The 15,694-nt window shown below is 41.5% G+C and overlaps 2 protein-coding genes across 2 annotated transcripts; both read left to right on the forward strand.

The window, feature by feature from the left end:
* The first annotated feature begins 163 nt into the window (after positions 1 to 163).
* On the forward strand, positions 164 to 12,156 carry LOC117469290 (serine/threonine-protein phosphatase 4 catalytic subunit B). The gene is made up of 9 exons (XM_034113709.1): positions 164 to 345; positions 923 to 1,191; positions 4,343 to 4,394; positions 4,488 to 4,538; positions 6,601 to 6,702; positions 6,829 to 7,002; positions 8,403 to 8,529; positions 9,826 to 10,015; positions 11,425 to 12,156. The coding sequence occupies exons 2-9, from the start codon at positions 1,082 to 1,084 to the stop codon at positions 11,552 to 11,554; spliced, it is 936 nt and encodes a 311-aa protein (XP_033969600.1). The 5' UTR covers positions 164 to 345; positions 923 to 1,081; the 3' UTR covers positions 11,555 to 12,156.
* Positions 12,157 to 13,789: 1,633 nt separating this feature from the next.
* Positions 13,790 to 15,432, forward strand: LOC117469304. Its single transcript, XM_034113728.1, has 3 exons — positions 13,790 to 14,034; positions 14,319 to 14,471; positions 14,669 to 15,432. The coding sequence occupies exons 1-3, from the start codon at positions 13,800 to 13,802 to the stop codon at positions 14,944 to 14,946; spliced, it is 666 nt and encodes a 221-aa protein (XP_033969619.1). The 5' UTR covers positions 13,790 to 13,799; the 3' UTR covers positions 14,947 to 15,432.
* The last annotated feature ends 262 nt before the right edge of the window (positions 15,433 to 15,694 follow it).

The raw sequence follows: 15,694 nt of genomic DNA on the forward strand, positions 1-15,694 counted from the left end.
GTTGCAACTTTCTGTAAATACATTCTCCAACTGAACATATTTTCATTTTAAATTTGAGAGAAACATTGTTAGAAGTTTGTACAATGAGTCAAAAATGTTAAATGTACTCAACCATAAACCTATACATAGTCAAACCACTGAAGCTGTATATGTTATCAAACCCAGGCGCGCTCCCGATACCGGAAGTCATAGTCAAGTTGTGCGTGTTCATGAGCACGGGAGCAGGAGTGGACCCGGCAAACACGTTAGCTACCGTGGGAAGAAGAGAACCAGTCGGTGGATCAATCCACGGAATGAAACAAATATATGTTTGTTTGTCACCGTTCAGCTATCATATACTTCACGGTAATCACTCTAACGCATGTTTCGTGTAACAGCGTCGTGTGAATGCTTCTGATATGTGTTGCTAACGTTGGCTAGCCTGTGTTGCTAGCCTTAGCTGTTCTGTTCACAAAGTTAGCCGAGCAGCGCTAACAGTGTTGACGCCGCCTGGTGCCTCGACAGGCAGCAAGCTAACATACAGCTAAGCTAAACACGCTTCTTATTTCATTAGCACATAAAGTATTGGCGGTTGTTCGCTACCGCCCGGTAGACATTATTGTTAACCGTCAGGACGAATTCCTAAACAAAATGGTTGGCTGAGATATCAAACAATCAGTTGTTCGCTGACGTAGTTAGCTGTGATCTAAGCTAGCGTGCTAATGGTTAGCTTACCATTTAGCTACGCCCTTAGGCCTCACATTCCTGGACGAATAAAGTCGGTTTTCTCAGGTTTATTGTAACTGATATTATTCATATTTGTTTAGTTGGTTATCTTGCATTCAAAAAGTGAATCTTATCCATGTTACTCAAATGTGGCTGCCTTGCTTTGCCTATATTCAGATTCATTGTTTAACTGCTTGGCCGTTTGTTCCCGTTACAGTTCTCATTCGGAGCGTCTCGATAAGAAGAGGCTGACCAAGTGTTGAAGAGCCCTGTGTGTTTCCGAAGAGGGAGTGTGTAGTTCCTGTCCCATCAGAGTCCCGGGCCGGTGTGTGTCAGAAGAACCAGAGTGTGTGTCTCTGTGTGAGCAGCTCTCCCTATGTGTGTCACTATGGGGGACATCAGTGACCTGGACCGACAGATAGAGCAGCTCAGACGCTGTGAACTCATCAAAGAAAATGAAGTGAAGGCTCTGTGTGCCAAAGCCAGGTAATGATCAACTTCACACAATACACACACATGCAGGGCCGGCTCTAGACAATTTGCAGCCCTAGGCGAGATTTTAGCTGGCAGCAAATGTTTGAACATTTTAAAGTAAAATGCTTCAATCTGGTGCACTTTGAGCAGAATCACTACTAGATCTAGGGGTACAACTCTAAACACCCATATGAAAAAGATCGGTTTACATTTTAATAATCAAATAAGTATGTGAACATAACTAATAACCTACCATAGCCAATAACAAATAAATGTAACTTATTTTATTTTTGTTGTTCATTCATATCTTATTTTACCTAGTTAACATTTATTTATTTATGCATTTTTTTTTATCTCTCCAATTTTAAAGGATATTTTTGGTTTACTGTCCTATAGTATACATTGGAATGATTTCAAACCTGTTTATCCCAATAATTATAAAGGAGTGCCTTGGAAATATGTGTTTACATAAATTGTGACCAAACTGTTTGAGACCCACTGAGATAACTTAGACTAAAGTGAACTATCTAAACACTCAGAGTCCTTTACCTCACTGAGCTGTAGTTATCAGCCTCTCAGTCTGACTGGAGAGGACTCTCCCTCCACATTATTGTAGAAACATCTTATTATATCCGTTAGAGCAGCTAGCACCAGATTCTAATAACAACAGCGCCCTCCCTCGCTCGCTCCCACGCTCACTCGCATTTTGGCTGTGAGCTGCGAGTGCCAGATAGGCCAACATCCCCCATTTTCATCACTTACAGCGCCCATCGTACAGGGCAAATGAAACGTGTAACCGGGGTGAAAAGGGTGTTACATTGACTTAATTATGAATATTGTTACATCAAGGCCGAAAATTAGGATGAGCACCAACGGTCAAAAATGTTTTTTCCCTCCCAGAGCTGCCAGCGCAGCGCCTCCCCAGATCTGGCGCCCTAGGCGAACATCTATAACGCCAGTGCTACGGGCCTGCCCTGCACACATGGGAGAAAACTATATATAGAGTATTATAAGAGCTAATGTCTCCTGTGAGATACCACCATTCAACACACAAAGTAAATTAAATTAACAAATGCTGGTCTCCTAACAGCCTACTACATATTATTTGAATATAGTATTTACCTCATGTAGACATGCATCTAAATTGCAACTTGTCTGTTTGGTGGAGGCATAAATGTTGAATAATATACTGATATTGGAGAATGTGTTTACAGAAAGATACTTTTCTAACTGAACATATTTTCATTTTAAATTTGAGAGAAACATTGTTAGAAGTTTGTACAATGAGTCAAAAATGTTAAATGTACTCAACCATAAACCTATACATAGTCAAACCACTGAAGCTGTATATGTTATCAAACCCAGACGCGCTCCCGATACCGGAAGTCATAGTCAAGTTGTGCGTGTTCATGAGCACGGGAGCAGGAGTGGACCCGGCAAACACGTTAGCTACCGTGCCGCAACATCTTGCAGGAAACCGTGTCTGAGGGCATGTTCGTTTAATAAACTATGAATGTTTTATATCCATGTAACGGGAAGAAACTCATCTAACTGATCGTTTTTATTTATTTTTCAAAATAAAACCCACAATGCTAACACTGAGCCTCTGAATTAGCAACGAGCGAAAAATGCACCTTACTGCACCGAAAATCACTCACAAAACCTTATTATTTATCTCTTCTCTACATCCATGACATCGTTTCACATCGTGAGGTGACACAGAATCGTTGGACACCCACATTATCACTGAATTATACGAAATCGCGACGTTATAAGCAAAAACGGACATCAAAACATGTGACGCTAGGTAGCTAAAAATGCTAACATTTTTACCTTGGCTCTGTCGTCTCTCCAAAGTGGTCTTCAATGGCATTAAAACGATAAAAACGCTGCTGAAGTTAATCCATAGGTTAATCCAATGTGTCTGTGTCCCTTTGAAATGATTTCTGATAATCCATAAGCATTAAAACTGCTTTTCCGTTTCCAGATGTCAAAGCTAGAGATAGGTTCACTCTGATGGAAAATTACATGTGCGAAGCCCCCACCATTTCTCTTCACAATGAGTGTGTGTGGGGGACTCCACCTTCGATTCTATTGGCTCTAACGGTCAGAAAGAGGTGTCAACCATCAAAATCGAGCAAGGGAGGCCGGAGATATGGAAAATCCACCCAAATGACCCCAGAAGTGGTTTCTTTTTGCTAAACCTCTCTAAAAAGGTCAAATGTCACTTGTTTTGCATCAATCTTGATACAGGGTACTTATTATATGTTGTACTTTGGATTCCTAAAGCTTTTAGTCTACTAACCCATCATCCAAGGGTAGTTTTCACTATAAGTACAAAATAATTTTTGGGCGGACACTATAATTTACAGTTTTCTACTATGTAAAATCTGAATTTTCTTTAAAATAAAAAACATCTATATTGATTCTGACTTTTCTACATCCAACTCACATGTTTATCATTACTTTGAGAAAAAAGATTATTAATTTAACCCTTTTAGAAGGGAAGATATGGTCATTTGTTCTGGGAATGTCATTTTCGAGCCCGAGACCTGAAAAACAGGCTCAGGGCTTAACAGGTTAAAGACTGACAGATCGCTTCCAATCACTATATGGATAGAACTTAAATGAGCTCAGTGCATTCTGCTATAAACGGCGACTCATCAAAAGAGTTCACAGTACTCCTCAAGCAAGGATAAACGCTGTTATGAGCAGCAGTGTGACATGTGAAGGAGGATAGATGTTGCACTCTGAATCTCGTTATACTCTGTGTACAATGACAATAAAAGGCTTTAACTTAAACTTAACACAGAGCTGATCTTTATTTATTTCAATACTTTACTCCAGACATGCTTGTATATTGAAACTTATAAATACACTTTGGTACAATTTATAAATGGTTTTGTGGCTTATTTCATATCATATCCTGCCCTGCATTGACATTGTCATAACACTTTCGTTTTTTAAATTAGAATGTAATAAGAAACCACAAGGCAAATCTATTTATTTGAATTAGAATGTGTGTGTTGCACGAAGCTTTTTTCCGTAGGTTAGCTAGGGTTAACAGTATCAGGATTTCCCCCTCATTAAATTCGTTTGGCATTTGTAATATAAGGGATGATGTAAAGTTGACCAATCTTGCTTTGTGTGTATTTATTTTCAGAGAGATTCTGGTCGAGGAAAGCAATGTACAGAGAGTAGACTCCCCCGTCACAGTAAGTCACATTGAATTACTGCTCTTTGTATCTTATATTTATCATTAAAAAAAAGAAGTATTACATGTGCTAATAATGTGTTCTCTCTCATAGGTGTGTGGTGATATACATGGTCAGTTCTATGACTTAAAGGAGCTGTTTAGAGTAAGTTTCTGTTTCTTTTTACACACCCATCACTGGGTTTTATTTTTTATTGGTGGAGCATAATAATCACAATCTGATCCTTGGTTTTAAAATACTTGACTGCAGATGATATTCTACCTTTTATTGTGCCATCAGCAATGTCCTACAATGTATATGCAAACACTAAATGCAGGTGAACTTTGAGCTTCAGTAAATTGTGATGGATACTAGTGGTTTAAATCACAAGTTACATCCTGACATTATATTGCATTGTATTGATTCTTTGGACACCAGAGGCCTGTACTACGAAGCCGGATTTTCGCTTAGCGAGCTAACTTCAGGGAAAACTCAGGGTTTCCGGTCCTACGACGCTGGTTCACTTCTTACCGGGCTAGATCTCCATGGTAACTTATGCTGAACGGCTAACCTGGGGCCTATACTACGAATCAGGATTTTCGTTTAGCAAGCTAACTTCAGGGGTTTCCGGTCCTACGAAGCATGGTTCACTTTTTAGCGGGCTAGATCTCCACGGTAACTTATCCTGGAACCTAGTCTGCTCCGAAGCAGGATAGGTTCCAGGATAAGAGATCAACTCGGTGAAAGCACCGCCTGCTGACCAATCAGAGCTCAGTGTGCGGAGGAAATACAGTTTAAACTGCCGTTGCAGGAAAGACGGCCGGCCAAAATCACCGACTGTGTGAACGTGAAAATGAATAGATTATCACCTCCCATCTTCAGAGCAATCTGACTATTAGCCTATAACTATTATACTATTATGTTAAGAAAGCTTAATTAAATATCTGCCACAACATAAGTAACCGGATCAAAGTAACATTACGTAGCCTACAGTCCGCGGCACTGTGTGCAGACGTCGATGTGTCCCATTATCATTCATATCATATCACATCATAATGTATCATATATTTCCTTATTTGAGTCAGCTTCTTGAGCCGTATCTGGCCGTGCAACACTCACAGTGTCACATACTGTATGCAGAAGTATTATTTTAAGCAACACATTAAGTTGACGAAACACTCGAGTCAAATGTAATTAAAGTCAGATCCACTCGTGTCTTGGACGGGGCAGTGATTTCATAAACCTGTTAATGTACGCATTCAAACACTTTTTCTTTTACCAGCTGTATTCACCTTGCAGGTGCAGCTATGTGGCTTTTATCCTGGATAAAGTGTTTAAGTCATGGATGTTTAAAGTTTAACGTCTTCATATTTGACTAATATTATAGTTTACTTTTGATTCAGAAAGTATGACGCTGCGCTGTCAGTACGCTTCTCCATGTTTGTGAATGGTCAAATGTTGCTAACCCCGCCCCTTTCATGTGAACGCGCACTCAGCCGGACAGAGAAACCCTGGCTTGAGTTACCGAGTTGATAACCAGCGTCGTAGGACCGCTTAGCCGCTTGTTTTGGATTAGGTAAGCCGGGTAACTCAAACATATCCAGGGTATGTTGAACTGGATTCGTAGTACAGGCCTCTGATATCACAGTCTACGTGAGATTATTTCTCTTGTATCATCATGGCGTATAACAAGTATATCATATGCCAATTTAACTTTTAAATCCTTTATATCAGCTCACGAAAAGCAACTAAAATATGATTTAACAACGTTTTACTGCAGACATTGAGATGTCTTCAAATACATTTAGAATAAGTGTTTTTAATGAAAGGATAACAACTAGACCTCTGTTGTTAAAGGTAGCTGGTTCAAAGCTGGTGGGCAGCCTGTCAATCAAATGATAATTGGTGAGTCCACCTTAAGTGAGCCTGAGGGGCGGTTGTTGCTAAGTTATGATCTAACCCCGCTTCATTATAACCAGCAGGGGGAGCTAGGCTTGGTTCTGAAAGAGCTGTAGCATCTATTGATTTAGAGACAAACAAACTACACGCACACAACGAATGTTAATTTTTATGAATTAGAGCGCCCAGATCTAACATGATTGTGACATGCACTTGTTGAATGGAGCTTGATTTTCTTTATCAGCAACCAGATTTTGGAGGTATTATTTAGTAAGATTCTTAGTATCCCACTTTTTAACTTGTTGTTTTTATTTTCTCCACTTGACAGGTTGGTGGCGACGTCCCCGAGACAAATTATCTTTTCATGGGAGACTTTGTGGACAGAGGCTTCTACAGTGTTGAGACTTTCCTCCTTCTGCTAGCTCTTAAGGTACATGGGATCGTTTTCTCTTTTTGTTTTAGCGATCTTAGTGTTCCCTTTACCTGTACATCACAGCAGTTGGGTTATTTTGTTCCCCCTTTGTCTGCGTCTCATCGCTGCTGCTTTGTTCCTCAGGTGCGTTACCCAGACAGGATAACCTTGATTCGGGGGAACCACGAGTCCCGTCAGATCACCCAGGTGTACGGCTTCTACGATGAGTGCCTCCGCAAGTACGGCTCCGTCACTGTCTGGAGATACTGCACCGAGATATTCGACTACCTTTCCCTCTCCGCTATCATCGATGGCAAGGTGAGATACCATGTGACACCTTTCCTTTCAAACTGACAACAATGACATGACTGTTTGTGTGGATGTATCTCTACTCTGATAGTCTAGGTGCCAGCTCATAGAGTCCTTTTGTGCACCCGGAAATGTTGAGTACAAAGTTTTGCACTAATGAGCATATGCAGACAATAATTTAAAAAAATCCCTGGCCGATTTGGACAATTGAGTGTTTTTCAGGTTGAGGATGCCGATTCCATTTCTGACATTTTCGGGATGAAAAATGGCAATTTAATCCTGAAAGTGGCAATATTTGTACCTCCGGGCTAGCTGATTTTGATGAATTTTGGGTCAATTTTAAAGTTTTAGGGGATTATTGATCCTGAAAATTAGGGATGTCCCGATCACCTTTTTTTGCTCCCGATCCGATTCCGATCATTTGATTTTGACAATCTGCCGATACCGATTTTTCCCGATCCGATCTTTATGCAATGCATTAAGAGGAAAAAAAAGGTAACAGATAACGGCTGGTCATCCAACGCGATGAATTCAGCTATCTTGGCTGTTCTGGGGTAGTTTCTCTTTCCTTTTAAAAGTCTCTGAAAGTGTCGGTTGTTTCAGTGCCGTTACCTGAGTGGCCGCTGTGTACTCGTCGTGTTGTTGTTGGTGGTGTTTGTATTAGATTGGTCATGTTGAACGTAGCTCTGTTCTTTCCACCACGCGGAACCTCCGCCTTGCAAACATTGCATCTGGCTGTTACACTGCCTTCGCTTTCAATTTTATAATACTTCCAAACTCCTGACATTTTCTCTGTCCCGACTCCCGAGTCACCAGCTGAACGTAGCCTCTTGTTAGCTTACTGCTACTATTAGACACTGCGCCCACTCTGTTGCCAGATTTGAGAGAAATAAGCAACCAGGTCTATGAAAACAAGTCCAAAAGAAGCAACACATACATGATGTTGTGTAATTTTAACCCAAAACTAAGGCCTCAGGATGACTTTAAGACGTGAACATGGTCATTTTTGTTTTGTAACATTAAATAAAATGTATAAAAATATTTTATAAAAAAAAAAAATCCGATCCCCGATTTTTTTCTCCCGATCCCCGATCACGTGATCGGATCGGGACATCCCTACTGAAAATGTCAGAAATTGATTCAACAGCCTCAAAAACCACTCAAAAGTTGTCCAAATTGGCAAAGCCATATTTAACTATTGTCTGCATATTCTAATCAATTCAACTTGTGCTAATTGCCCGACATTTGCAAGTTAGTATCTGGCAGTTTCTATGTGCTTATGATGCATACGATCGGTGCCATCATAAAACGTTGGGGTTCTCAACATTTCTGGTTAACATCACTGGCATGTATACTATGATCTCAGTTTTAGTTACATGTTTGGTTAATGTTCTCCTCTCTCCTGTCAGATCTTCTGTGTGCACGGGGGCTTGTCTCCCTCCATCCAGACACTGGACCAGATCCGGACCATTGACAGAAAACAGGAAGTTCCCCACGACGGGCCAATGTGTGATCTGCTGTGGTCGGACCCTGAAGGTATGCAGGCCCCCCATGCGCCCTGTTAACACACATCTTGGTGAACGTTCAAAGAAACTATCTAATCGTGAAGAGCACAGTTATGGCGCGTTTCCACTACAGCGCGGAGCACGGTTTAAGAGGGCTGTGACGTCAGCGGCCCGTTTTTGGTTGCGTTTCCACTTGGCCTAGTACCGGCCGGCGGGTCCTAATTCACAGTTTTTCTGGCCTCATAAAATCGTGGGTCTAGGGCAAGAGACAACGAGGCTGAGTCGGGCTGAGTATGCTAAACTAGAGAGAATCGCTGGCAAGGGGGCTACAACTACAACAAGATGGACATATTTGACCGTGATTTAATTGTAATACACGTTTCAAAATGATCCCGAAGTAACAACATACTGATACCGGTTAGTAAAAACCATGAATTAATGCTTTGACAAGTCTGCAGACAGACGGCAGGCGAAAAACCTTTTAAAATGCGTGTGTTCTAAATGGAGATTGGCTAAGCTAACGCAGTATATGCTCCGACCGTCCACACTCACAACAACGGCCTATACAGACATAAATAAAGCAGCGACTGTATTCACCATGACACAGGCAGTCTGTGGTTTGTACTTGTTTAACTTTTGTCTAGTTTCTGAACAGATATGAGGAGCTGTGAGCTCTGAGTGCTAACAGCTAACGGCTGTGTTGTTTTTCTGGGGTTCTCATTGAAGATGACGTCACGGCTCCGCCTACACTGCGTTACTATAGATACTACCCCAGTTCCTAAACTGTAATGGAAATGCGCCATAAAGTGAGCCAGTCCTAACGAGGCCTAGCCATACCGAGCGAGGCCGTGTAGTGGAAATGCGCCATTAGTATTTGGATATACAGCAATATAAGGGAGTTAGCATCACAGGTCAACATGGCTGGTTGTCACCACCACTAAACTAGACAGACTAGACTGGTGTAATGACGTTTAGTAGTCTCATTTGGACACTTGTTTTGGAAGCTTCAGACATTCACCAGTGGGGTGTTTACGGAACATGAACGTCTCTTTAGCCTGGGTCTCTTGTGTACGTAGCACTATAAAAAGTTTGCCTTTTAAGTGAAGCTAATGCAGTAGCACTAAATCTGGTTGGGCTTCTAGATAGGGAATGTGCCTGCAGGATTCTTGCTTCCAGTTAGTTTCTTCATTGTAGAATGCACTTATTTTAAGTAGCTTTGGATAGAGGCGTCAGCTAAATGAAATGTAACGTAACCAAAAATGCAAAAAGAAAAACGTTGTCGTCTTAACCCTGTTGCCATGTTGACCTCTGATCTCCCGTCCCTCAGACACCACGGGGTGGGGGGTGAGTCCCAGAGGTGCCGGCTATTTGTTTGGCAGTGACGTGGTGGCCCAGTTCAACGCCGCCAACGACATCCACATGATCTGTCGAGCGCACCAGCTGGTGATGGAGGGCTACAAGTGGCACTTCAACGAGACGGTGCTCACCGTGTGGTCAGCACCCAACTACTGCTACAGGTAGGAAGTAAAACGTTATACTAACGTCTGAGTCTAGTTTCAGGTTTGTGATAAGTTTCACAAATGATCTGACTCCATTTGATCAAATGAACTGCATTTATTAAGTGCCTTTTGAGTCTACCAACTCAAACAACAAACTCACTCACTGATCACAGAGGCAAAGCAAGGTGAATGTCCACTCATCTTGATTACCATTGTCTTTAGTTAAACACTAGCTTTTATGTGCCTTATTCTGGGATGTTTTGCATTCACAGTAACAGCTGGGCAGTGACAGTGTGTCACTATTGAAACATAGTGTTAAGATTAGCTGTTTCAAATGGTTTTCTTGAGTTTTTAGCTGAGAAGTGAGCAACATATGCCTTGTGTAATCGGAGATAGAAGCTGTTTGTCTCTCCTGTCTCACATTGCTATCAACAGTTAAACACTGACATGTCAAGTCAGTCTAATAAGCTTTATACCATTTTCTACAAAAGAGCCTCACTATATGGAACCAGTCCTTTGGCAGGATACCAAACCCTGAATTGCTCCTAAAATATGAATGTGTGAATTGGTGAATGCTGATTTGTATATGTAAAAGCGATTTAAGTGGTTGCAAAGACTGAAAAAGCACTTTATAAATGCAGTCCATTTAGCATAAAGAGTGGAATATTTGGACTCGTGGTCAGTTTAATGGGACGCATGTAGAAATGTGGGAGATGAGTGATCTTCAGATATGGCTAAATATTTAAACATTCAATATACACAAGACCTATTTCACATCACATTAAGTGTTAAAATCGCAGCTCGTAAAACAATCGATGAGTATGTGAAGGTTCTAACCCGGGGACGTCAAACTCATTTTAGTTCAGGGGCCACATGCATATACATATACATACATACTTGATCTCAATGAGCCGGACCAGTAAAATCATAGCATAATAACTTATAAATAACGACGACTTCAAATTATTCCATTTGTTTAGTGCCAAAAGTGCATTCTGAAAATGTAAAAATTGAATGAACTATCCTTTTAGAAAACATTACATTTCTTCATAAAAAATATGTTAAACAATTTTGTGACTCAGTTTATCATTTACACATGTGATAACAAACACATTTAAACACATGTATCTGAAACTGAACAATAGTGTCTTTCATTTAAGATCAAAACAACTTGTGGGGTTCTTGAAATTATTTTACATTATTTTCCACATCTGTGTAGTAATCCTGACTCAACACCATACAAACTAAAGTGGGAACTATTCAGGAAGAAGGTTCATCTAACCCCCTGCCTCTTAAATGTATAAAAGAAATGCATAAAAGTTGTGAAAATTGCAATAAATGTCTTCTCTGTCATTTTTACACGATGCAAAGTCATCCGTATATTTGATACCCCTGTTCTAACCGGTTCTATCTCTCTTGACAATCAGATGTGGCAACGTGGCGGCCATCTTGGAGCTGGACGAGCATCTACAGCGGGAGTTCATCATATTCGAAGCGGCGCCACAAGAGACCAGAGGCATCCCCTCCAAGAAGCCAGTAGCCGACTACTTCCTGTGAGGGGCTAGAGCAGACAGCAGCGATGAGTGGAGGTCTCCACTGCCACCTCCCAGCCTCCACCCTCCAACATGTCCGCCTGAACTCAAGCCTGCCCACGGCTGACAGCAGTCCCTCTGAGGCGGACAGACTGCTGTCACTTCATCGTTTTCTCCCCCCTCCGCCTCCTTCCATCTCTCTCTTTCTCTGTAGATACTCCACCTAAACTCACCACCACTTGTGGTATTTTTCCACGACGAACATTGTCTTTTAGTTTTAGAAGTTTTATTTTAAATGCAGATGAAGGAAGTTCAACAATTTAAGGAACTCCTTCAATGCATACGTTCTCTTTATTTTAGATTTTTTTTTTTGTATAATTGTCGCTGCCGGCTTCAGATGTAAGCTGACCCTCAGCTCACTTTCTTCTCGCTCTTTGTTTCTGTTTCAGCCGTCATGTGCGTCACTATTTAACAGAGCCACTGTCACAGATGATCTGCAGAAATGTAATGAGTAGCCAGCAGGGGTCACTGTCACCATTATTTTCTCTTAATTCCTTTTAATCTACAAATCTCTCTAGGTCTGTCAATTTTGATATTGTGAGAATAAAGTTTTTGTATCAATGCTGACTTCTGTAAAGTTGTGGTTTAATGCTTCATGTTGAAAGGGTCAGTTCACCCAAAAAGCTCTGAAGATAAAACTAGCACCACAACACAAGAACACAGCTAACTAAATCCAAAGTAATGCGATATTAGGAGAAAGCATTTATTTCTGTGCTGATATTGATCTAACTGTTTGACGAGACTGTCCCCTAATGAGTCCAACGTATAGTGAGGTTTACTAAATGTAGCTGTCAAAAATGATATATATGATTCATTTTCACTAGACTCACTTGGACATCATATGGCAATCTTTCTCATGGAGACATGGAAAAAGCATTGTATCCCACTACAGTGCATTTGTCTTTAGTGAAACAATTTGTGGAAAAGAGGACATACCCACAGGGGTGTGTGTGTGTGTGTGAATTACAGTCACAACAAATATGTGAACCAGTTGGAGACACACACCATTAGGCGCTTTCACACCAAGTACTTTTCCCAGGAATAGTTCCCGGAACTTTTATTTCTCCGGAACTATCTAGTAAATCGCGTTCACACCGGAATAAGTCCCTGAAGGAGGATTAGGCAAATGAAGCCGCTGACGTCACTTCTTCTTTGTGTTTACTGGCAGGCCGCAAACAACTTCATGGCGTATACTGCCACCCGAAGTCCCGGAGCCCCCCAGAGTCCGGGGCTTTGGGTGGCAGTAAATCGCCACCCGAAGCCCCGGGTAACTCGCCAGAAGCGCCGACACCTCCTCATCACTCCACCGATCCCACGTTTTATTTTGTGTTGCCATAAGTTAGTCTCTCTCTGTTGGTGCGCTGGGCTAATGCTAATAATGCTAATGCGAGGAAATAAAATGGCAGCTTCACAAAAACTTTTCAGAGATTTACGGGGCGTGGTTTGCAATTTGCCCAGCCAATCAGAAATTGGAACCTTTTTCTCCCCAGGAAAGTCCCTGCTCTCTAGCAGGGACTAAAAAGGGGTGAAAAGGTTCCCGTGAACGCAACATCCCAGGAACTATCGGAACTATTTCTGGGAAAAGTACTCCGGTGTGAAAGCGCCTCATGTGTCTAAGCCAGTGGTTCACAAAGTGGGAGGCGCAGAGGCATGCCAGGGGGGGGCGCGAGAGACCAGGAGGAAAAATGGTTATTAAAAAAAAAAAAAAATTATTGATTCGAAAATAATATGATACAGTACAGTACTATTACGTCTGGGTCTCTGTGTTTCATTAAAGCTCGGCTCTGTGTGTGTGTGGAACGAGCCATTTTGTGTGCGCGAGAGAGAGAGAGCGCACCGGTACCGGAGATCGTTGTTGTTAGCTTCCGGTGCTAGCGAGCTACGCTAACGGATATAAGGAGCTTTTTCAACAACAAAGTGGAGGAGAGCCCTCTCCTGTCAGACTGATGCCCCTTTCACACCGGCGCTTTTCCAGCTCCTGCTGGGAGCTAGAGCCTGAAAAGCGCCGGTTTTTCCTGTTCACACCGCAGCGGCGGCGCGTCATAGCTCCGGAATGCGGTTCACTTCCAGCTCCAAAAAGTTGTTGGTCCAGAGGCAAGAGCTTTGGAGCTATGACGCGGCGTCGCTTACGTCTCTCTTACGTCCGTCGAGGCGGGGGCGGGGGCAGGGGCGGGGGCGGGGTCGGGGTCAACCTCCTGAACAACAACAAAATGCCTGCGTTTTATCCAGTTTGTACACAACGATGGAAGACCTCAAAACACAGAAAGGATTATCGGGACCAAAAGAAAGAGCTCGGACGGAGTGGCAGCGGTCGTACGAAAACAAGTCCACATTTTGACTTGCTAAACTCGGTCCTCGGAGACAGACCGACGAGTGGTGTGGGATGCACCGTGAATTCGCTTTGTCTCTCGTCAATTGGGTTGGAGGACGAGTCATTTAATGCTGGTGAGTTATGCATTACTGATTTGTGTTATTTGTGCCTTTTTGTTTTACAACATAAACTAAACCATGTAGCTATAGACAGACCTGGCAATAATAGCTAAAGTTTACCTACTACAGCTACCGGGTGGGCACCCATGCGCTAGCATGCTAATGCTAACAATAATAAACAAAGGTATCCCCATGGCAAAGACAGCGAACGCCTCCAATGTATCTTCTTTCTTCTCACTAACTATGTATGATTTGTTGAAGGGCTACTTTTGTTCATTGTGTTTATATTGTGTTTACAGGCATATCTCGTTTGGAGTGCAGTGAGTCGGAACCACCACCACCTTTGGCGTGTAGCTCGCCCGTGCACATGCTTGGGTCTCTTGCCACAACAAGCAGCTCTTCCCAGGAATCTCTGGTGACCCTAACCCAGCCAGTGGGCCGTAACAAACAGGGTAAGGTTTACAGTGTTCATAATGGTAATACTGTTCCCTGTTGCCATTTATCATGGCATTGTCATTGTAGTAGTGGTTGAAGTTATGCAACTGCAGCCATAATAACAATAAAACATTTCATTACACAGTATATAATTTACACCTCATAGAATGCCATGAACACGGTGTTGACCTCATTATTATTTTTCCCTTTGTAGTTAAAAGGAAGCGGGATTCGTCATCTGGCCTTGTCCCGTTAATGGAGAGGAGTGAAGCCAGGGACGAAGAGCTACTGGAGCATAGCCGGGCGATGCTTCAGGAGGTGCAGAACGGCAATGCTGAGTTCCTACGGATCTTCAACGTCACAGAGCAGAGCAGAATCGAGCAGAGCCGGATCGACGGACTCGCCAGAATCGCAAAGGCCGAGCATGACAGCCACATGCTTGGCTTGTTAGACAGGATGGTGAAGGTGATGGAGGCCAACAGCAAACAATGACATTATTTTTGTATCTCCATTGTTCATGCCCCTTTTGTGTACATAATTTTTAAATACACTTAGTTATATAGTATATACAGTATGTTCTCCACACTTTTTTGTGAATACTTGTATACATTCTTTTTTAAATACACTTAGTTATAGTATATACCGTATGTTCTCCACACTTTTTTGTGAATACTTTGTATACATTATTTTTTAAATACTCTATTATATAATATACAGTACAAATATTGTCCATACTTCTGATTCTTTGATTTGTATGTAAAATAAACATAACTCAAAAGTCATGTCTTATTACATTTTATTTTTTCAGTGATCCACTGCAAACTAGCTAATGTCACTATGATAAAACACTGAACTAAAACAGTGGTAGATGACAAGTATGACTACTTGTATGCTAAGTCTGATTCTGCCATGCATTCTTTAAACAAAATGATGCTAAATGGAATCGTTACCTGTGTTATCTAAAATAAATGTGTCATTGTCAAGCCGATGACACACAAACGGCTATGGAAGAAGTACTTTATTACTATATTTACTATACTATTTTCAACCTATATATTTTAAGTAAACGTTGCAGTTCTAATTGGTGTCTAAATACTGTTAAAAGAAAAATCATGTATTCAAAATTGTACTTTAGTATTTGTATCAAAATAAATCTTTGTACTACCAAAACTAAAATTACTTGTTAAACACAATGGCCCATCTCACAATCAATTATATTAAATGAATAGATTATGATAAT

The sequence above is a fragment of the Trematomus bernacchii genome, unplaced genomic scaffold (genome assembly GCF_902827165.1).
Source record: "Trematomus bernacchii unplaced genomic scaffold, fTreBer1.1, whole genome shotgun sequence".
NCBI classification, from domain to species: Eukaryota; Metazoa; Chordata; class Actinopteri; order Perciformes; family Nototheniidae; genus Trematomus; species Trematomus bernacchii.

Bases quoted from the DNA above. Each gene is read 5' to 3' on its own strand.
- LOC117469290 (XM_034113709.1), top strand. From the start codon at position 1,082: ATGTGTGTCACTATGGGGGACATCAGTGACCTGGACCGACAGATAGAG. The intron at 8,530-9,825 runs GTATGCAGGCCC...CCCGTCCCTCAG, and splicing joins GCTGTGGTCGGACCCTGAAG to ACACCACGGGGTGGGGGGTG. The intron at 10,016-11,424 runs GTAGGAAGTAAA...CTTGACAATCAG, and splicing joins GCACCCAACTACTGCTACAG to ATGTGGCAACGTGGCGGCCA.
- LOC117469304 (XM_034113728.1), top strand. From the start codon at position 13,800: ATGCCTGCGTTTTATCCAGTTTGTACACAACGATGGAAGACCTCAAAA. The intron at 14,035-14,318 runs GTGAGTTATGCA...TTGTGTTTACAG, and splicing joins GGACGAGTCATTTAATGCTG to GCATATCTCGTTTGGAGTGC. The intron at 14,472-14,668 runs GTAAGGTTTACA...TTCCCTTTGTAG, and splicing joins AGTGGGCCGTAACAAACAGG to TTAAAAGGAAGCGGGATTCG.